The sequence below is a fragment of the Pogoniulus pusillus genome, chromosome 17, assembly GCF_015220805.1.
Source record: "Pogoniulus pusillus isolate bPogPus1 chromosome 17, bPogPus1.pri, whole genome shotgun sequence".
NCBI lineage: Eukaryota > Metazoa > Chordata > Aves > Piciformes > Lybiidae > Pogoniulus > Pogoniulus pusillus.
In genome coordinates, this window is record NC_087280.1 from 13170378 (window position 1) to 13192870 (window position 22493).

The window sequence follows — 22493 nt, forward strand, 5'->3', positions numbered from 1 at the left end:
CTGGGTTTGAGAGCCAAGACCTGCGCGGCCATCGGTGTGGCAAGCATGCAAAGAGAAACTACGGCTGCTCAAGAGGAAGTTTTTTCATTGACGTTTGTTTGGTTTTGCTTCCCTCCCCCCCCCCCCCCCCCCCCGGTGTAATTATTTGAGAGAGGTTACAGGATTTTGTACAGGAAGAAAATTCCCCAATGACACAGCACATACTGCAAGACACCAAATACTATATACATACATATATTGCATCAAATTAGTGTATACAGCTGTAAAAGTAGTTGCATACAAATTATCCTTAGTTCATATTTTTAGTCTTAGGATGTCCAATAATAAAATCATGTAATTACAAGTCTGGTAGTCTTATTTTCACATTATACATATTCTTACAGGCACATATATATACACAGTGGCTATTTCTATAACCAGCTCTATATTCCAAAACAGCCCTTCTGAATCAAGAGAGATTCTGCAAAGATCTGCTTGTTGCCAAATAAGACTTAGTATCGTCAGTGGACCTGCAGATGCAAGCTGTCATGTGAAGTTCAAGACTTCTCCCTTGCTCTTCCAAAAATTCACAGTAATGGAAACATGAATCCATCTTTGCTGATGTACTCCAAAAACTCAAAGTGGCAGTTTGTGTCCAGAGGGTCATTATGGAAAGAAATGTAAACTGGGACTACAGCAGCAGCTTTACTGTCTTTTCAGGACAGGTTAGGGAAAATACACAGGAGAACTTCATAATGAGTAGGGGATTTTCCAGTTCAAAAACATGCGTTTTGCTATATAAGGACTGAAAACACAAAGCAATTAATCACATGATACTAGTTCAAATAGTATTTTCAATAGACACTGGTATTATTCCATCTGATGCTTCATTAAGAGGAGAAGCTAAATTGCATTCTGTCAATGCAGAGAAAGTAGCTTTTCTGGTACCTCTCAAGTTAGTTTTTTTCCCCACACATTCCTGTAATTTCACAGATTTGAACTGCCACCAAGTCCACTGATACACTTCCAGCTGAAGTCCACTAACACACAGTCAAGCTGATGCCATGGAATTATGTATAAAATATTATTTCTGGTATCTGTCCATCTTCTATTGATGTACCATTGTTGTTACCTGGTGAACTATAAAAGACAAAACATGTTTTGCTAGCAGTAGGAGATTCATGGATCACTTTCTTCAAACCTTTTGTTCCATAGTGGGAATCAGGACCCTGAAAAACATGTAAGATCAGCAATTTATGCAAGTGGGTATCAATACTCATAAACAGTTGAAGTTCTAACACTGATTTAGGATATTTTATATAACTTATATACTGTTTTATACTAATGATACAGGTACAGCAAAGTCACAGAAAACAGAAGCAAATGTCCAGTGCCTAAGGAACAAAACATTGACAGCAGATTTAAGTCACTTGCTTTTACCAAGCTAGTAATGAATAAGTATTTTCTAATATTTCTCCTTGTCATATAGGCTGTCTACACTCTCATTTAGTTCCTCACCTCAGCATCTTTTAATGTGCAACATTTCTTCCTATCCCACTCAACTCTGATTTCTGTATTGGGAGTTATTTAAAAGAGTATTAAATTATTTGCAAAAACACTGACCAAACAGATTTGTCTGTAACATTGAGAGGAGACTTTCCTAGAACAAATAATCCTTTCCTATATTTCAACACTAGGACAAAAAAAAGTGATTACAAAAAAAAAAGTTTTTCATTTTCTTGACACTAGCTAATGGTTAGAATATTCTTCATAAAATAAATCCAACTTAAATTTTCATAGAGAGCTGTCAGATTAAATGTTTTAGATAGTGCTTTTGCCCACTCAGAACCAGTGACTTCCATTAAGACTCATTCTAACTCTCACAACAAGCCAGAAAGTGGAAAGGCACAAAGGATCCAGTTACAAATTCTGTGCTGTTGCACACCAAAGAGACAGCAGTCTTACAAGTTACTGTGGAGTTAAAGACCTAGTTTAGCACTAAACTTGAAATGAATTCAAGATCTAGATAACGTTTTTCCATCAGAAAGCAGATAAAAGAACAAGTCTTGCATCAAAATAACAGTTTCTTCTGTACTGGTACACATTCTTACTTTCAGTGTTGCACAAGCTGTGTAGCAAACCGTTGGCAAAATCTCTATAGGTTCTTTGAACATGACTCTGAACGTGCTGGCTGTCCCATCACAGCTAAATCCAGTATCATTTTGTCCTAGCGTTTGATTCTTCTCATAATCAATTATCTGTACAAAAACACAAAAAAATAATTTTCAGATTTAGAAGCTTGAGAAAGGTTCTTACTGTACATGCATTAGAAGGATGACAAGCAAGTGCTTGCCTACTCCACCCAGTTTAATTGCAGGGGCAGTGCAATGTCAGAACTGGAAAACAGGGTGTCATTTCCCAGTACCATTAGGGCTGGCCCAGCAGCATGCTGAACAATGGACTGCAAGGTTTACACAGGCTGTCCTTCAATCTGTGGGCTAGACTCAGCACTGCTCCAAACAGGACTTTGCTTGGGAAATTAAAATTTGCTCTTAGACCTTCAGCTGTGACCCACAGCTGCTACACATAAACCTGCATGTAGATTTGCTGACTTGTATACCTGTACAGCCCACATGAGGGAAGCACATTTGCTGGCTGTGGCTAATTTCAAAAACAAGTTTTCACAGATAAGGCAAGCAGTCAATGATATATTCTTAAAAGAAAACAAGAACTCACAAAATTATACAATGTATTTCTATTCCAGATTCAGCACAAAAATTACACTCAGGCTACATACTTCTTTTGCCTTCAATTTTAGCAGTGAATAGGAATCACTAGCTAAGATGCAGTATAGCCAATACTTCAATTCTCCTTTTTGGCAACAATCCTGATCCATGCTGCCTAAGACCTCTTGCAGAAGTTGGGTATTAGAACTTCAGGATAATGTGAACACTTCTCACAATTACTGCACTAACAAGATTCCTACCACTGTTTTCTTATTAAATTGCCATATAATGTTTTTATATCGCACAAATGAGATGAAGCCTTATTCTAGGCAAAATGTGCTCAAATTGTTTGTCCCCCGTCACAACTAGTAGAAATACTATTAGAGTGCTGAAGTCCTAGAAAGATGTATTTGCAATATACCTTAGCACTGCTTGAAGTACTCCACTAGTAATGATGCAAGTCCAAGCAGGAAGGTACAAACACAACACCTAAGTAGCTGACTGAAAAACATCACAGGATATTAGGGGTTGGAAGGGACCCAAGGAGATCATCGAGTCCAACCCCCCTGCCAGAGCAGGACCACACAATCTAGTACAGATCACAGAGAAATGCATCCAGACAGGCCTTGAACATCTCCAGAAAAGGAGACTCCACGACCACAACTCCACAACTCCAAAATGACAAGAAAGTTTGATCCATCAGGAACTGGAAATACTTCCAGAATAAATACAACCTGTAGAAGACAGTCTTCATCTGAACCATAAAGGTACATTAGCTTTCCTTTCTGGATCAGGAGTACGCTTTTTCAAGTGCACCTCTTTATCATTCTCACTTAATATGCTTTAGTTTGTCTTGCCAGAACTAAATTTTCAGATTAAATAAATCCAACAGACAAGCTGAGGGAGCACACCAAATGCTCTCATCTGCTGACAAGAGCTAGGCAGAGAGGATCAAGCAAGGCCTAAAGAAAAGTTAAAATCCCCAAATGTGTATGGCACCAGCTGCTAGGTCCTCAGTACCAACTTTTGTTCTAAAGATCCAATCTAGTGCACTATGCTATTTGTTTACATAGACATCTAGTTTGAGAAAACCAGACTGGTGGCACTCCACAGTGAGAAATGTGCAAGTGAGTTTTTAAACTGAGGAATGCAGAAAAGCCAATTCTCTCAGAACCTCATTCCAGGTACCTTCTGTCTAGAACACTGTAAAATGATTTTCTGATGTCCTTAAGTACAGGAGAGTCAGAGAATAGTAATCACCAAGTAAGAAAATAGACATATAAATAAGATGCTCAGAAGTGAACCAAAGCAGCAGGTCCAGCATATGCTAGAAGTCTCTGAAATAAGATTGGGACAAGTGAATTTCTGCCCCTAAATAAAACCACAGATTCTTTCTTTCCTAAGATTTTCCACACCCTTAATTAAAGGAATGTGATAGAATTTGATGGTGCCAGATTACAATATGCACAGAAGAGTAAAACTGTGCCACTCACAGAACACAGATACCTTGTTTGAAAGCTTAGAATGAAATCAAGACTCATCTTAACAAAACAGAGCATTCAAACAGATTGAAGTTGTATATTTAAAAGGGAGAAAATGTAGTGCTGGATCAGTATTACTAGAAGACAATCCTAACCACAATACACTAACAGAGACCAAACAGGCTACAAGAGCAGGAAATTCAATTTTAGTGGCATCTTCAATTACCCACTCAGACCAGGCAAGTGTCAGATGAGGACACAAAGCAAGGGTGACATTTCTAGATGCTATCACTACCCATTTTGTGAGCTTGCTAACCAATTGCTCAGTAGGAAGAAATACAGCCCTGGATTTGGTTCTGAGTGATGAGCAGGATCAGATTCAAAATCTCATAACGGAAACACTATGTAAGTGTCCAAAATACACTTGGGGTCAATGCTCCCACATGAACAGCAAAAGCAAATCCACCACAGCTGTGCTAAATTTCAAAAAGAGAAAAATGAGGGAGCTTGTTCAAAAGAAGCAATTAACTAAATCAAATCCTTATAAGAAGCATGCAGACTACTGAAGGATGTCACATGCAAGTACAGTACTGGTACTCATTGCCTATTAAATCTTGAGAGGAGGGAGAAAAAAAAGCTGGCAGGGCTGATCAGCAGAAGTCTATTACTAGAAATAAACAAACAAACAAAAGGCATCCTATAGAAACAAAGTTGTATCCAGATTAAAATAGAAAGGTCCAAACAGAATAAAATGTAAAGAAAACGAAACCCAAAGAAGGTTTAGGAACAGCTATCTGAAAGCATCAAAACCAACATTAAAACATTCTTTCAACACAGCAGCAAAAAGGCCTGCAGAATTTCTAGGGGAATAAACAGCATGAAGATATAAAATAAGCAATACAAACAATTAATTTACCAGCAGAAGAAAATGGAAAGATTCCCATGCTAGGACAACATTTTCAGCAAACATAAAATTGAAGTAACTTTACAGAAGCAGTTACAGTAACAGTAAAATGCAACCATCTACTCAAGACCGAAACAGTAGTAAATACATCAATCTTTCAAAAACTCTGGGCAAGGACAAGCCTCCAATCCCCAGCTGGTGTACCAGGTGAGCTAAGAATCTCATGAATACCCAGATGGGTCAGATAAATGGTCCAATACACACTGACAGTGGCAACAGAAGATGTTGCTGAAGATTAGCACACAAGTTTGGGCTCTGTTGTCCCTTACCTCCAGCATCCACACCTGTCCTATTAGAAGAGAACATGTTAAAATAACAACAAATTCAAAACAGAGTATCTGATTCTTGTGGCAGTATGCTTAGTATCTTCTGCATTTAGAAAATAGCTTTTCTGGTTTTGACCTTCTGCTAGTATCAGTAAGTCTTGTCATTCTAATATTCTGGGGTTTGAGTAAGAGTTCTGCACGTACTTGATCCTTTCCTGATAGCCTTCTCCCCTACAGACAACAAAGTCCTCACCTTCAGTCTCCCTTCACAAAGCAGCAGATCTAATAATTTCAGTTACCTACTGTGTGACTGGGAGCTGCACACAAGATATGGGCACACCTGGCTTTCATACAGCAATGTAGTGTTACAGTTTAGCTCATTTTCTGTGTCTTCCTAATGACATTGGGCTTTTTTAGCAGTTATTACACGTTGTGTCACTGACGTCAGAGAGCTGTTGCTGACAAATTTCACTCCTCTTCCCTAATTTACTGGAAACTTTAATAAAGGACAGATTTTGTGCACAACTGAACAGATTATCATGCTACAAAATTCCTCTGCGGAAAGCTTACAGGATTTCAAGGTTTGACTGGGTAAGTATCCTGAAGAAAGATTTACCAGGAACTACTAAATAGATAAACCAAATTAGTCTTGGGAAACACATACCAAAATGATTGAAGGACAAGAGAATACAACAGAGAAAGGGGAGTTTCACATTGTTCTTACTTTTCCCTAGTCATCTGCTTATGATCACTGCTGGTGACAAAACACAGCTAAAGATTCCTGACCTATCATTTGCTCCTACCCAAATATATACCAAACCTTTTCCAAGTGCTGCAAGTGTAGTTTCTGTACAAACCTCTTTAAACAGAATATACTGTACCTGTATATTAACTTGATAGTCTGTGGGTCCATGAATAGATCCATATAACCCAAATCCCACTATGGAAATTCTTCTATTAACTGTGAACCTAATAATATATAAGCCAAGAAAGCAATTTAAACTGTGACAGGTGCATTACCTTACTCCCAGTCAATTAGAAAAAAGACTCCTGAATAAGGAAGATGAAAATTACTTTTTTTTTAATAACACTTCCTATTTAAATTGCAAGACTAAGAAAACTGCTTTGTAAGGTATCAGCTTCATAGGTTATAGCTTTGTTAATCCCCAGGACATTCAGTGTCACTAAATAAAAAATAACCAGATTCTGTTGAGTATTTCCAAAATAAAATCAGATGAAAATTCAGTATTGTAAAAAGGAGTATGCAGCTAACACCCAATCATTCTAGAATGCATCAAATCCTTTTCAACTTTGTTCTTGGCTGCTTTACAATTTTATGCATACAGCAATCTAAGTTATTGCAAAAAAAGGAAAAGATCAAACATGCCCAAACAGAACCAGCATGTTTGTTGCTGTATCTTATGCTAAAAGAGTTGAGTAACACATTCCCTTTCATCCCACACTTCTGTCTCTTCTCTGAACAGTTTCAAAAGCCATACCTAATCCGATCACTTGTTCCACTGTAGCCCCAGCGACTCTCCACTTGCTGGAACCTGTTAATGCTGCATTCTTTTCCTCTAAGACAACATCTTGGTCGATCAATATAATCTACTTTAGGTTTAGGATTGACGGTAAAATGCAAAAAGAGATTTACTACTTCCCGATCTGACAAGATTCCAGATTGAGCAGGGCCTGTGAAAAGAAAAAACTTCAAAATGATTCAAAGAACTACTCCAACTGTTATACTTAATTCCCTGAAGATGACACACACACAAAAAATACTTTTCAATGACCAGAGCATATTCTTGAGAATGTTTTGCCTTCATTTGTGCATCACAACTTTTATTAGTACATCAATAACAGAATAGTGTGTTAAACACCTAACCACTCACAGGTGAACAGTGCAGAAATACAATCTAACAGCAAGATGAATAACCCCAAAACTCACCTGCTGCAAACTCTTCAATAGTCATCAATGGAAAGCGGATTAAGGACAGAGCTCTTCCAAGGACTTTTTGTTTGTTTCCGAATGTCACAGGCAGTTGTTGTCTTTGACACTCTGCTTCTGCCCAGCGAACAACAGCTCCAAAGAGTCTACTTTCCCGAATACTAAGGGTATCCCTTTCTAAGACTGCACATAGTGTGTCTAAAAAAAGAAGTTAACGTATTTAGGTATTTTCACCCAAAGCAGTAACACTGCTACAAATAAAGGAAGCTTAAAATTTTAAATAATCACTAAGAACATTCATGTTAAGACAAAGACAACTTGCGTATAAAAAAATCTCCCAATGATGCATAGACTCCAAACTAAAAATAAAAGATCATTTTCCTGCTATGAAGACAGCACTTTCTTCTTCATTCCTAAGAGTGTGACTATATATAATCTATGTAGTGACAAGCAACGTCCTAAAGAATTTCCACAGCCAGCACAAGATCATAACTGGAAGTGAACAAGCAGTGAATGCACTGCTAAAAAGCCAAGTTATTAACAATGACATTGTCACATTCTCATCCTAGTAACCACCTGCCTATCTGGATGAACTACAGACACAAGCAGCAGTGGTGCACACAAAATTTGCTTAAAGATACATGAAAGTGATCTAAAAAAACTACTTATTTGCCATTCAAAAAGCCTGAGGGTGGAACATGGTATGTGAGGCAAGGTACTCACATGTTCTACAAAAGCAGGTTTTCCTGCATTTCCTACTTAGTCTGACCTCTTATCAAAAGAGGTATGCAAAATTTTGCAGTGTCTTGCAGAACATAAGCCTGAAAAAATATATTTACAAGGGCATGTAGCAACAGGACAAGGGGCAATGGTTTGAAATTAGGGCAGGGTAGATTTAAGTTGGACAACAAGAGCAAGTGCTCTACAATGAGGGTAGTGACATACTAGAACAGGTTGCTCAGAGAGGTTGTAGAGACCCCACCCCTGGAGACATTCAAGGACAAACATGATGGGGCCTTGAGCAACCTGATCTAGTTCAAGATATTCCTGCTCACTGCAAGGGTGTTAGATAAGATGACCTTTGAGGATCCCTTCTACCCTGATGCATTCTGTGATTCATATTCTGAATTTTATATCCTCTTTGGGAATTTCTACATGTCCTGAAGCTTAGCAAAGAATGCTTGAGATCATAGAAAATACTTCATTGAAAAGTCTAAACAGATTGGGACTTACCAAGAGTACAGATGAATATTCACTCTGGGTACAAATCCCACTGAACAAAAGTCAACAATGACTTTACAATTTATTTAAACAGCTGGCATACCTTCCTTCAGTCCTGAGTTTTTAAGACAGTCTAACTGAATTGCACTAAAATCTTAATCTCACTGTTATTATGTGTCTAAGTAAGCAAATTTACAACTGCTAGCTTTTCATAAAAGACAAAATACAGAAACCACTAGCTTAGATTTTTCGTTATTTTAAAGATTTCAAAACTTGTACCTGATCTATGCAACTCTGAATATGTGGCAATAAAACAGTATGACTCCTGTTACATGCTAAAAAAGAGGTGTGGATACCTTGGGGACAAGGCACAGCACTCAGCAAAACCTTTGGCTTTAAAGTAACAGTAGTATTATCATGGAAGGAGTCCTAATGCATCAACAGTAATTAAATGGGGATTCCACACAGTGGACCACTGCTCAGAGTAGAGCTCAAAGAAAAGCACCATAGAGATGGGCAAAAAAACCCTTGCATTGATTATTGCAACAAAGTCTTCTCCTTTCATACAATTCCCTTCAGAAGCTTAATGCTCAGGGCAGACAAAGTAACTTACCTATATCAATATCAGTAAAGCCTTCTGCACTTATGGCATCCATAGTGCTTTTGTCTATTGTGTCAAGACAAAGACTAGCAAGCTGAGGTTCATCAAACAAACGAGCCTAAAAAAGATAGAAAAATACATCTTAAACATAAATTGACATCTTGCAGCAAGTGTTTTCACTCTAGTATAGATCTAAATTAAAAATAAAAGGTAGATTTGTCTAAGTACTCTGTGTTTATATCTGAAAGAGCACTTAAAATTCTCAAAGGAGTACATAATTAAGGAGAATTCACAAAATCCAAGTTTTTCTTTGTGCTTATGTTTCAGTTCTATTGCCAAAAATATAAACAAGTACATATCAAATCCACTACAGTGAACTGAAGCACAGTATTTAAAAACAACAAAATACAAATAGATCGTAGAATAAACTGGCTGCAGTGCACTGCATATTGAAAAAAACAAAGAAAAGCCTTTCCTCCACATTCATAAGAAGCTGACTGTAAAAATGCTGACAGAGCAAGACATTTTCATACATATATTAGACTGTGCAATAGCAGACCCACTGTGAAGTAATATTTAGTCATTTCCCTCCAAATACTGATCTTTCTAGGAAATTAAAACTAAGCTTAAGTTTACCTACTTGAGTAAGCAGCATAAAGGCATTATCTGCTCGGAGGTGCTTCGTTAGAAAATCCACACAATGTGCTTCCAAGGCTGGGACTGCATACTTTTTAGCGGTGTATAAAGTAGTCATGACTGTTTCTGGACCAATTTGAACTTCATCCGAATAAAGAAACCTAGGAATCAATACACAAATACAGATCATAAAAACGTATCTTGGTGGGGGAGCAGCCACAAACAGCCTAACACCCTCTTTGCATTTAGAGAGCAGGTCAAAGATTTTCACTGTAAACATGCAACAGTTGACCATGTAGCATTTTTACAAATTAATAAGCTAGTTAATGGGTTGAAGAAAGAATATTACATCAACCTAATGGCATACATTTGTTTTAAATATGTATTACTCCCTAATACTGATCTGGCTGTACTAGCTATACATAGCTACTGAACCGTAAACAACAGCTGAGCTGCAGAATTACTTAACATATGAACGCATGCTCTTTTGATTCACCAGGAAGAGCTGCATGTCTGAATGTGAATACATAACCCTCTATGGCTACATTACTGAACTTCGCTTACTGACTGCACACCAGCTTCCCTGCCATGAGTTTAGTAACGTCAAGGACTTCACTGTGATAATTTGTCAAGGTTACCATTATGTAGTCCTCAGCAGACAGGAAAGGAACTAAAATTCCAGCACATAACCTTGACTCTTCCTGATACAGCAAAACACTGTCTTTTCTCCACTGTTTGAGTCTAGATGATTAAGATTTTAAGCATAAGCTGTGAATCCAAAGACAGAAGCCACCACAAAACACAAGGAAAAAAAAATCTGTTTCTAAAGCAGCTATTATTTGAGATAACACAAGCAAAGATGTATTTTAAGATGCTGTATGGAACAATGACTTTTTAAAAGCAACTTTTCTTACAGATGACATTGAAGATAATCTTAGCACTATTTCATCAGTTTCTCAGATACTAATCAAGAATATAGTCTTGTGATTTGCAAAAATGCAGTTGTCCTCAACACTCAGGCGAGTAAACGTTATAAGCCAGGACAAACCAGCAAATGCACAAATACCACAATAAAAAACATGCCTTTCATTTGTATTTCTTAACATTTTTTGTTAAGAACTTCCTGGTAGTGAATGGCAAGCAACACAGAGACATTAAGGTGTGTTTAGAAGGATTTTAACATTTAAGATCTTAGCTGTTGGGAAGATGCTAAGACTAGAGAAAAACAAGTACTGACCTGAGGGGCTGTATAGTTTGAAAAAGAGGTCTGAGGGGAGCCCTCATTGCTGTCTACAGCTACCTAAAGGGACATTGTGGAGAGGCTGCTGCTGGGCACTGGTAACTGGAGACAGAGCAAGGGGGAACAGCCTCAAGCTGAGACTGGGGAGGTTTAGATTGGACATTAGGAAAACGTTTTTCACTGAGAGAGTGGTCAGGCAGTGGAATGAGCTGCCCAGGGAGGTGGTGAAGTCACCAACTCTGGATGTGTTTAAGGGTTGTTTGGATGTAGTGCTTAGGGATATGGTTTAAGGTGCATCTTGTAGAATAGAGTTCCAGGTTGGACTTGGTGGTCCTGAGGGTCTTTTCCAACCTGGATGTTTCTGTGATTCTGTGAAAAGTGACACAAAATGTATGAGAGGCTTACATAAAGTGGAAAAGTTGGTTGCTTTTTTCTTCTCACTAGAAGTGTTTCTTTGCTGTATACATATGCACATACATATCCCTCCAGTTAGTCAATATCTAAAGAGCAGGTTGCTTCTGTAAGTCTCACCAGGGAGTAAAGAAGCGAAGAAGGCAAGGGGGAAGGATATGTGATCTTGAGCCCCTCAAGAGTTTGGAGGAGAAACAGTGATGTAAAGCTATGATGGTTCAGGCATGCCACAAATGGGAGAGCTAACATGGAGACAGCTTTTGGCACAAGAAGAGAGGGATTTTTGGAAGACACACCTGGAGTTCCTCTTTTACGAATAAGTGAATGCATCATAATCATCTTATGCTTAAGGGAAATAGGACTATATAGCATCCCAGAGCAATATACTTTATTACTGTTTTTCATGGCTTTTACAGCTACCCTTTAACTTTGAAAGTTCATAATTCTTAATACCTGAAAAACACTGCTGTTTGAACATTGCACAAAAGTACTGGCATTGTCAAAAACTTGAAATATTAAATCTAAAAAACTGACAATGCAACTTTCCTGCAACATTTGGATGCCTCCTGAGTTTTCTCAAAGTCTATAACTATGGGTTATAATACACTGGGTGACCGATGTCTAGAAAACAGGTAACAAGGTCAGTAGTTTACCACTGACACACTTTTAGTTGGAGAATGTGTCTTAATGTATACCCAGCCATACAGCAGGGGAGGGATTGGAGTACAGAGCGTCAAGTATGTCTTTTGAGGGGTGAAAAAATACCTTGTAGCCCACAGACCTCACATGAGCAAAAAAAAGAAGTGTGTATACGCACTGTTGCCACATTTGAATCCCTGTAATTTGGCAATGTAATTGGTTTTGATCTCATGGGAAGAAAGCCTGCAAAATTCCTGGGAAAGCGAGGGTCATAAAAGTACAGCTTGGAACTGCACCCTGATCTGTAAGAAGGTGCAGTAGAAAGTGAACCACAAGGCAGAGAAGCTTTTTTAGTACATCAATTCATTGGCTTCAGATTGGACACACTTAAGGAAAAAAACCAAAATTATGTTCCAAAAAACAACCTGTTGAGAAAAATATATAAATATCCATATATGTATTGCAGAGGACTTTGGCAAGCAGTAAATCATCACCATTATAAAAGCTGCGAGGAATCTTTCTACTTAGTCATGATTACCCCTTTATTTATGGCTTGCCAAAGTCCTGTGCAAAGACATTTGGAAGATAGACTGCTAAATTTGTGCCACGTCTTTACTTTCCTTTATACTATGATCAAAGGGGAAATTAAATTACTGTAAATGTGCATGAAATTGAAAATCTTAATAAAAAAATAAAACCCTAAAGGAGACTCTTACTGAGACAGCTTTTTTTGTAACCCCTACTATTCAATTTGTACAGTTAGAAACAAATAGGAAAAAAAAAAACTCACAACCCAAAACTCTTTACTTGGGAAGTAAATCCAAACTCTGTGACTTTTATGTTATTTCTGCTCTTAAGGATTTATCTGTCAAATTACTGAAGTTTCAGTTAATTACTTTAAAATAATAAATCTGTAAAGTGTTTAAAAGTTCCCTGTGAGGAAAAGGTAGCAACTACAGTCACTCTTAAATTTTGTATGAACATATCCAAAAGGAAAAAAAAAAAAAAAGAAAACCAAAACCAAACACAAAACAAATATATTAAAGTGGTGTCTGCCAGGTATTTAAATTGTTCCATTTCTGAGCACTTACTATCTATTTGGTGACAAAACACTAATACTGATCAAAGTTTACACCACAGAACACAGAAATGAGTCTCACTGGACAGACACAGATCAAACAAATTTAAGAGGATGGGGGAAAATTTAATTGAAAGACCTCTTCTTTTGGCTTTAAATTATAAGTAGCATTTGTCAGCAGACTTTTACAAAACACATCAATTACACACAGGACATAAGAAACCACATGAGTAAATAACACAGAAACAAGCTGTGAACACCAATTAGTAAACTATCTCTATGAGTCTTTGAAACCCTTTACCTTCATGTTCATTTGCTATGCATATTCAAAGACCTCAACTCAAATTCTAGTCAACTGGTCTTTGTAAATATTTAAAAAGTCCCATAAAAGGCACCCATCGTTATCTGCGCAGTTTACTAACGATAGACAAAAAAGCCCACAGTGCAAGGTATAATCCTTGCCTTTTCTGGACAACACTAGGGGAAAAAAAAAAGCCATCTTTTAGTTAGTATACTTTAAAAACAGTGTATACAAGCATGGAAGTAGTGCAATACTGGTGTGTATTAAGTTCTCCTTAGATATCTCTTTAACAACATGTTGCAATGTGTATTTATTTCAATATAAGGTACACATATATATGTAAAATTAACGTGGAAGAAAGCCCTAAAAAGCTGCCACTTATTTCATAGGAAAGGAGACACTGAACCTGATAAGTTTCAACAGTTCATCAGTCTGGTGCTTGTTAGACACCAAACAGGTATAATCAGTTTAGTTACGTAAGTCTCCTGGCCATTAAGTATGAGCAGTTCGACCAACACAAGATGTCTTTTGTTTGCTTCTAATAGCATCTCTTCATTCACTTCTACACTTTTCAAACACGAGTCCACTTATCTTTACTTTGAACTCTCCTATTTCCACGATTTTTACCCAGACAAGCTTCTTTCATTATACACTTTTCAATCTCCAGTGATACAGTGGAGAAATCTACATGCAGTGATTTCTGCACAAACATATATATATATGCGGAGTCATTTACTTGTAACCTTTGAAACTATTTTGATTGAAAGACATTCCCTACTATCTCCCACTCTGCTGCACAAACTCTTCATCTTGCCAATTTCTCCTTGCTAAGAATCCACAAAATAAATACAGTTAATTTGCTAATAGCAAGAGACATTGTGGCTGCTGCAGGTGGTCTGTTGTTTGCTTTTATTTCAAATCAGTTGCTCCATAATTAGTAAAAGGATTAGGTGACTCTTCTCACAGTTCTTACCTGTTAGGCTTCAAAACAGTAACAGCATTGCAAAGACTTTGGAGCTTTTGCCATTACAGAAAGCTTCAAGACACTATATATTTATTTCCAGGCAATAATACTACTTTTTATTCCCCCAAATAAACATTACAGAAATATTTTTTGCATATTTTATAGAGATTTTTGCCTAGTGGAAGAGTTTCAAAGTAGTTTAGTCATCTTACCACACCACAAGTTCATGCATAAAGAAACTATCAGTAATTGTTTCTATGAGCACCATTGATTTCATTTACCACTACACTGTGCAATGGGAGGTAAACATTTCAGTTTCGTAATCAGGAGAAACAGATCCTAATCTGCCGTTAAGAAATCACGTTTTACATATACCTTGACATTACTGCACTCATGGTCTCATTTGGGTGATTTGCATGGAAAAATCAGTTAGCTACTGCTTTCTCATGCATGTTCACTGACCACCCAAAAGTACCTGTGGTAACTGCCATTACAATTACGCTGGTAAAAGGATACAACAATTCAGTACCATCGCTGAAAAAGCAAAGTGAACGACAAATAAAACTTCAAACTTAGTAACAAATTAAACCAAAATCTTGGTAGAACAGCCTCTGTCCCTTCTTCACTGTTATTAGGAGATGGATGGACAGTTGCAATGAATAATTCTCAGAACCTTATTTTTAAAAAAAGGAATCAAAAAGCCAAACCTGACAGCTGCCACTTTCAATGTACTTTTCTTAATGGACAATTGGTTGCCGTAAAATTAGGACACTTGTCTTGAGAAAAGGATGCCAAGGGAAGAGCAGGATGGGATTCAAACGCGTTCGCGAAGCCGTCTGACCTTGTGTGCCAGCCCACAAGGAGGCTATGCGCTTTCTCCGCATCTCCCTCCACGGACACGCACACGGCGGCGTTGGGAAAGGAAGGACCTCCTGCGGACGGGACAGGCGGGGCCGCGGAGCGAGAAAATGACACCAGCGACAGAGCGGAGGCCTCGGCTCGGCATGGCCCTACCCCGCGGGCAGACGATGCCGGCCCGAAGAGACCCACTTCCCCACACCAAGAGCCCCGTTCAAGAGTCCCCACCGTGCCCAGCACAGCCCGCATCGCCGCGGCCTGACCTCAGAAGCGCCAGGAAGGCGGCGGGCTCCACGTCGGGCAGCTCGATCTCGGCCGAGGTGGTTGCCATGCCGCCGTTAAACATCGCGTCGAAGACGGCGCTGCCAGCCGCGAGGACGAAGCGATGAGCGGGGATGCGCTGCTGGCCGGGACTCGGGGGTGCACCGCCGCCCCCTCCACGGGGGCTGCCCTTGCCGACTACGAAGTGCACGTCGCTGAGGAGCTCGTTGGAGAAGAGGAAAGCGAAACGCTCCCTCAGCGAGCCCTTGGTGGCCTGCCAGTTGTACAACGGCTCCCGCTGCAGCACCGCGCCGGCCTCCGCAGCGGCGGCAGAGGCGGCGGAAGAGACGGTAGCAGCGGCGGTGGCGGCAGGTGTCTCCGCGGGCGGACTCGAGCTGCCACCGGCAGCCGCCATCGCCGCCCTGAGGGGCCGGGCCAGGCCGCGCCGGGCGGCTCCGAGGGCCGGCTGCACGCGCGGCCCCGACGTCAGACGCTCCCCGCGCATGCGCTGCTGTCCCGCGCAGGCTCCTGGGCGGTGCTGGGGAGCTTGGCGCCCTCTGCCCCTTGCGGCCGCCGCGCCGGGGCGGGCTGGTGCGGGTGGGTGCGCGCCTCCGGGCTTCCGTCCGGCTCCGGTGCGGTGGGAATACACTTCCAGAGCCGTGAAGAGGGGAAAAGCAAGAGTGCAACGCGCAGAGCACTGCGACCGTCACGGAAATTTGTATCGCTATATGTGGGAGTCTTGCCCTTGTTCTGTGTATGCACTTGAAAAGCAAATTCGCTTTTGTGGTAACATGATAACAAGGATTGATCACTGATCTGGATGATGCATAAAACAGTGTTAAAGCATGCCTGATTATTGGCACATCTGCCTTAGAGTTCTTCTAGAAATGAAATCCATTTACAATGTGAGTCGGCATCTTGTGTTTCTTTCAAACTTAGGAGGAGGAAACGGTGGGATCTTGTGTGTAACATAGTAGCCATCAAATTTTAACTTCCTTTACCCAGAAAGTAGGGTGGTGAAATAATCTGGCAAGAGTTTTAGGGTTAGGCTTGGGGTTGGGGTTAGGGTTAGTGTTCACAGAACCACAGAGTCACAACATCAGGGGTTGGGATGTACCTTGCTAGGTCATGTAGCCCAACCTGCCTTCCAGAGCAGGATCACCTGCAGCAGCTCACACGAGAACACGTCCAAGCAGGTTTTACGTTAGTGTTCGAGTAAGCAGTTAGGGGCAGGTTTATGTATTGGTTTGGCTTAGGGTTGGCTAGGGGTTAAGAGGGTTAGTGGTCAGGGTTGACGCATTGTCAAGGGTGTTGTCAAACATGCTCTCCGTTGAAAAAATGAGGAGAATCATTTTGCCATCTGCTGGAGTTCTGCTGTAAATACAGCCGCAATTTGAATCACGGAGCTGAAAGCTATTTATCGTAGTTCCTGGCTTGTCAGCATTTATGGAAGCCTGTGGCTAAAAGAGGAATAGAATATGTCACCACCCTGGTTCTAGGTTTATAATTAGGACAACACTGAGACCAAGCAAGTGTAGTCCGTTTCGCAGTACACGTTTTAGAGAACCTTGAGCAAGATGGAAGCAATTTCAGCTGAGTAATCTATAGCGTGAAAGGGCACGAGAAGACATAGTATGCCAAGCAGAAATCAGCAAGGAGCTTTGGACAGAGGCTAGATCTAAAAATAAACTCATACTGCTGACTTTGAAGAATAAAGGCATCGTCTTTGCCCAAGGTGAGCAAAGAAGGGAAAACGGGAGAAGGCCAGATTCCCTCCGATAGCTTAGGGATGAAGGTGGTAAAAATCATGAGGGAAATAGTGGCACCATGGACACAAATAAATTGTTTCCTGGCAGTATTTATGATCTGGGTATCAGAGTTTCTGACATTGCTGACTTTCTGCTTATATCTTTCTGTGTTTTCTCACAAGGTTTTGCTGTCAACAGACAAATGTGCAAGAGGTGGTCATACTGTCAGGAGCACACTAGAGGAGAATAAGAAGAGTGGAAGAGGATTGAAGAAAAAAAGAGGGGAAGTGTGCCAAAGAACTAATAGAAGGGCAGCTGGGGCAGACAGACTGTGTAAGATAGCTTCAGGGGTGAGAAATCAAGCATAAGAAAACAAAGCTATGAAAGGGGGGGGGGGGGGGGGAAATACATAGGCTTATGAGAAGGGCCAAGAAAAAAAGCTGAGAGATAAAACGAAGGGAAAGAAATAAAAACAGGAAAAGAAGACAAAGGAAAGGAGACAAAATGAGAAATGTAATCTTGATGCTCATCAGATCACCTAAAAGCCAAATGCACTAAGGTAACAGCTTTGGAAGTGAGAGATAAAATACTAAGTAACACTTTTCCTTTTGAAATGAGGCTTATCTGCATGTAGGTGAGGAGCCTCAGACATTTGTTTCACCTCATAATCTTCATAACAGCTTCCTTCTTAAAAACCTCAGACAGTTTTGCTTTGGCATTATCAGTAGGTGGATCACAGTCGTTTTTAAATATGATGTCATGGGATTGTATTTACCAGTCTAGGTCAGAAATAATACACAATGCTTTTTCCGAAGGGGGCTACACATGAATATCACTGAAATGCTATCCTGTTGTTTGCTTTCTTAGCATCCCCAGTTTTTGTCTAGGAAATATAGCAGAAATTAACATGGAGAAACACATTTATACAACACAAGCAGGGCAAACTGTCTCAAGAAGTCTTTCATCTGTTCTAACAGAATGGTTATAAATCAAGGGCTGCAGAGAAAAGATCAACAGTATTATATTGTATATCTATGAAGGTTGTTCTGATAACTAGCCAGCAAAACAGAAGGTCAGGGAGTGTCTGTACTTCTGACCTACTCATTTTCAAGGTCTACATAATGGCCTGCACAAGCTCATCCTGACCTGATGTTTTTTTCCTGTGGAAATTCATGAAAGAAGTGCTCTTCAAGTTTTGAGGTTCGTTTGCTTGTCAAAAGGGAGAGAGAGGAAAAGTAGATTCACAATTACCGAAGAAGAACTGGAGAATGTCCTGATCAAGCTGCGGGGATTTCTGAGATACCTGTGATGCCAGGGATGTCCCAGAGACACAGGAATGCTTGCCTGGAGGCCCTGGCCTACCCAGCCAGGGAAACAGTGCCAGTTCTGTGAGAGCCATCAAAAGGGTTCGAGTTACAAAGCGTATTGTTTTCAATCTTTTGTTCCTGAAATTATTTAAATTCTCCTCCCTTTCCTTCTTTTCCCCACATGAACTCAGCTTTGTGTATGTTCTAAGGAGCTGTTTGTTGTTATGATCAGAGTTTTTGAGCTGGCACGTATTTTTACAGTGATTAGCAATTGTTCTCATAAGTGGCTAGCATCCTCTCTCTGCTTCAGAAGGGAAGAGAATAATTCTAAAAAGTCACAGATTTGTTTCTGATTAGACTTCCTGGTTGGGGCCATTTGATGTCATCTTTTCCTTTCCATGATCAATTAGATTCTTACAAATCTCGTGCATCTGATCTGTGCTGTTACTGTGAATAACACACATGCTACCATTCCTCTGAGCGAATTACTGGTAGCATTAAAGTTCTTCAAATGTGTATGTCTGTGATAACACAGTACTTTCAAATAACAGTAAAGTTATCTTCTTGGCCTTTTTGTTATCATTGTTATTGTTTTCTCTCTGGTTTGCATTAACTTGCTTTGTTGTGATGTGAGAACTGCAGGTAATGCAGCCTTGCAGGTTTTGGAGCACTGGATCTGTGCATGCACAGAAAACACATTTAGAGTCTTGGGTCTGAGGAGCACTGAAGGGCAGGAACTAAGTTTTTCTATTATGTCTTGTAAAGTGCCTATATAATCCTGACAAAAAAAGCCAAATCAAGAGCAATTAGGATTTTTTCCTGTGTTCTAAAGTCAACTGACCATAATAAGTATTCAGCTTTCTCAGAAGTTTTTTAGGTCATCATTCTCAGTCTGTCATTTCTGCTAGTAATGCCTGTGAGCACTTTGTTGCATATTTTCAGCTGTGCTGATTAGTTGTCCTGGAGTTTTAAGGTTGTTCTGTATCCTGTGCCCTTGATTATATTGATATACTTTGCTGATTTTTAGTGATAATGCTCAAAATTTTTACGTTAATTTCTGTTACTATCCAAATATTTCTGTGAAGATGTTCAGAATCCTAACTTTAAGATGTGAACAACTGATACAAAGATCATGTCAAAATTTTTAACTACTTTAGTTGTGGAGGTAGCACTTTTCCTTCTGCACATTCATGTATTTCAAAAATATACACCAAATCACATCTTTTATTAGGAAGTAATTACAACCCAAAAACATTTAACTAAGCATTAGAGGATTCTACTCACCACGTACCTACTTCATATGTGATTTCAAACACTGGCATGGCTCTGAAAAAAGCTTATACTCTGAATAATTAAAAATGTTCTGTTACTGCATAGCTAAAGAAGCAAAGGGGAGGAAATCATTTCATTATGTATTACCAGCACGTCTTTATGGTTAAGCAGTGACTATTTTGTGAAGCTATTTACTTTTCAATTGCTGCTAAAGGCATTGAGGCAGAGCAGCGTTCCAGACAGAGAACATATTTCCTCCATTTCTACTGTGGCATTAGCTGGCAGTTCGATTTCCGCACGATTAACACAGCTCTTACTAAGAAGCACAGTCTTGCCATTTACAGTTTAAGTTTAATAGTACAGCTAACATAGTCTCTTTTACTGTCATGCTTGTTAATTTTGCTCTGACATGTCTCTTTCCCACTTCAGATTATGCATTGGTGAATAGGCCGTAGCACAAAATGCAGCTCCATTTTGGAGGCACTGATATTTAATTCTGTGAGTAGAATGGACACTAATCACTAACTCCTCTTTGCATGCTGCTTTGGTGCTGTGATTGCTTCTGGAGAATCTCCCAAAATCCTCAGCAGATCATTAGCATGTGGCCTTCTGACCCCCAGTGCATACTATACGATCTACATTATATTGCTTGTGCACCATGTCGCTTACAGCATCACTTATTAGTCTTACATGCTCAATTAACAAGAAATTTAGAATAGGTTGGATTTAAAGCTGTTGGAGAGTTGCAGTTTTGTGTCTCCTAAGCTACTCCTTCAACACATTACCAAAAGTCCCAAACATGAAGCTTTTAATTCACCTTTTAATCCACCTTCAAATGGACTATTGGTTACTGAGCTCTTTCACTTTAAAATACCACTTGAAAATACAGGAAGTGCGCTCTCAAGAATGTATCAGCTTAGTTCAATAAAAATTGAATGGCATGAGTTGTTTTTACCAGGATGGTATTTCGTAACTGGCATCATAATGCAAGGAAAGCTTGCTGCTTGGCAGGACTATATGTGAACACATGAGCAATGCTTCCATGAGCTATAAATAAGCAGCTCTTAATCCTTGCATTGATCTTCATGTGCTTGCTTAAGGTTCACCTGCCTATATTTGTATAGATTAATGCCATTTCATTGATCTAAAATAAAATCAGATATGTCTCAGTATGATGTTGAGCCCTACGATTTGTTAGGATGTATTAAAGGCAGTTATTAAAGATGAAAGCTGTTTCCCAGACTAAAAGTGGACACAAAGACCTAATGGTCAGTCTCCTACTTTGAAACTGATCATTAATAAATAAGCATTTTTATGTCCTCCACAGTATTCTTTTGTTGGTATGCTTAAAAAGGCCTTCTCAATCCTGACATCAAGACTGATGCCCTACCACTTAATAGAGAGAATGAAGAGGAGAGGAACATCTTCCATATTATAAATACTGAATATTGATTCAATAATAGTCTAATCAAGAAGCTGGTGAACACCATCCAAAGCTAATTGCTTGTGAGTTGAGTGTTGCCAGGCAAGGGGCCACACAAGTGTCTGGTTTGTTGCTGTGGTTGGGATTCTTAGTGGGGAATCTGTCATATGGCATAAGGCTGACACTTGTGATTTGAGAGAGAGTTAGACTACCTATTGAAAATCAACCATTTAGACAGAAATTCTGCCATTTCCAACACAGGAATGTTAGAGTGTAGTGAAGGATCATCACTTTCGACACTGGGCTAAAGGGACTGTCTTTCAGATCAGAACTCTAGGAATCTTGTGTTGTCAGTAAATGTAATCTTTTTGACAATTTCTGGGTGGGAAGGAGTCTTAGTTTTGGGGATTTCCTTACTCCGTTTTGCTTCTCTACCTTCACTGCAGTTTATGTAGGATATAGGTGTTTGTTCGATCTTACCCTGAGATGTAATGTTTCTAAGTAGTGAAATAGTTGTGTTATTTTCTGCCTCGTGATGATGTTATCATTTACAAAATTCAGGAAAAAAATAAAGAAAAAGTAGTTTTGCAGTCTCAAGAATTAATATAATTGAAGATGTGACAGGAAGCAGAAAGGTTCCACTTACTCTGGTGACAGCAGCTTATCAACACTGATTTCATCCAACACTTAGTAATTATATTGCTAAAGACACCTTATCCTACCTTCATTTTTATATTGCTGTTCTAGTATGTGTGAATAGAAGGTGGTGTTCTTTCCTCTTCCTCCCCCACAAGAACACTTAAAGCTTTTAAGAAGTGCCTGTGCTAGTTTTTAAGAACTCCTGCTTTTGAGGGTGTTATTTGATCAGTAAGATAGTTTGATTCTGTGATTTGTCTTAATTTCTGATTTAGAGCCAAATTTTTAATTATTAGCTATTGAGGGAGTTGATCAGTGGCTTTGGGCTACACTAATTGAGCTTTCTTTTTTCCTCTAGAATTAGTGTCAGCTATACAAATAAAGTAACCAAGAATGCTGAGGATTTTGTTTCTTCATAAGGCCTGAAACAGAAGCCAGGGTATTTTGGCACAGAGAAGGAAGGTTGGAATTAGAAGGATCTATAGGTAGCACAAATAAAGACTTCTGCTGTGCAAAGTGTGGCACACAGAATC

General features: G+C 39.4%; 1 protein-coding gene across 1 annotated transcript; it reads right to left on the reverse strand.

Moving 5' to 3' along the window:
- Positions 1-218: 218 nt before the first annotated feature.
- On the reverse strand, positions 219-16061 carry BTBD1 (BTB domain containing 1). Its single transcript, XM_064157719.1, has 8 exons — positions 15577-16061; positions 9827-9983; positions 9199-9304; positions 7365-7562; positions 6916-7108; positions 6298-6385; positions 2091-2237; positions 219-1208 (listed from the first exon to the last, which is right to left on the reverse strand). Exons 1-8 carry the CDS (start codon positions 15987-15989, stop codon positions 1050-1052), a joined length of 1461 nt encoding a protein of 486 aa, XP_064013789.1. The 5' UTR covers positions 15990-16061; the 3' UTR covers positions 219-1049.
- Positions 16062-22493: the final 6432 nt, after the last annotated feature.

What these genes read in the sequence shown, in the direction of transcription:
- BTBD1 (XM_064157719.1), bottom strand. Translation starts at nt 15,989, where the DNA reads ATGGCGGCTGCCGGTGGCAGCTCGAGTCCGCCCGCGGAGACACCTGCC. An exon ending in CCTTTATGCTGCTTACTCAA is followed by an intron (nt 9,305 to 9,826) that starts GTAGGTAAACTT and finishes TATCTTTTTTAG; the next exon opens with GCTCGTTTGTTTGATGAACC. An exon ending in TATTGAAGAGTTTGCAGCAG is followed by an intron (nt 7,109 to 7,364) that starts GTGAGTTTTGGG and finishes TTCTTTTCACAG; the next exon opens with GCCCTGCTCAATCTGGAATC.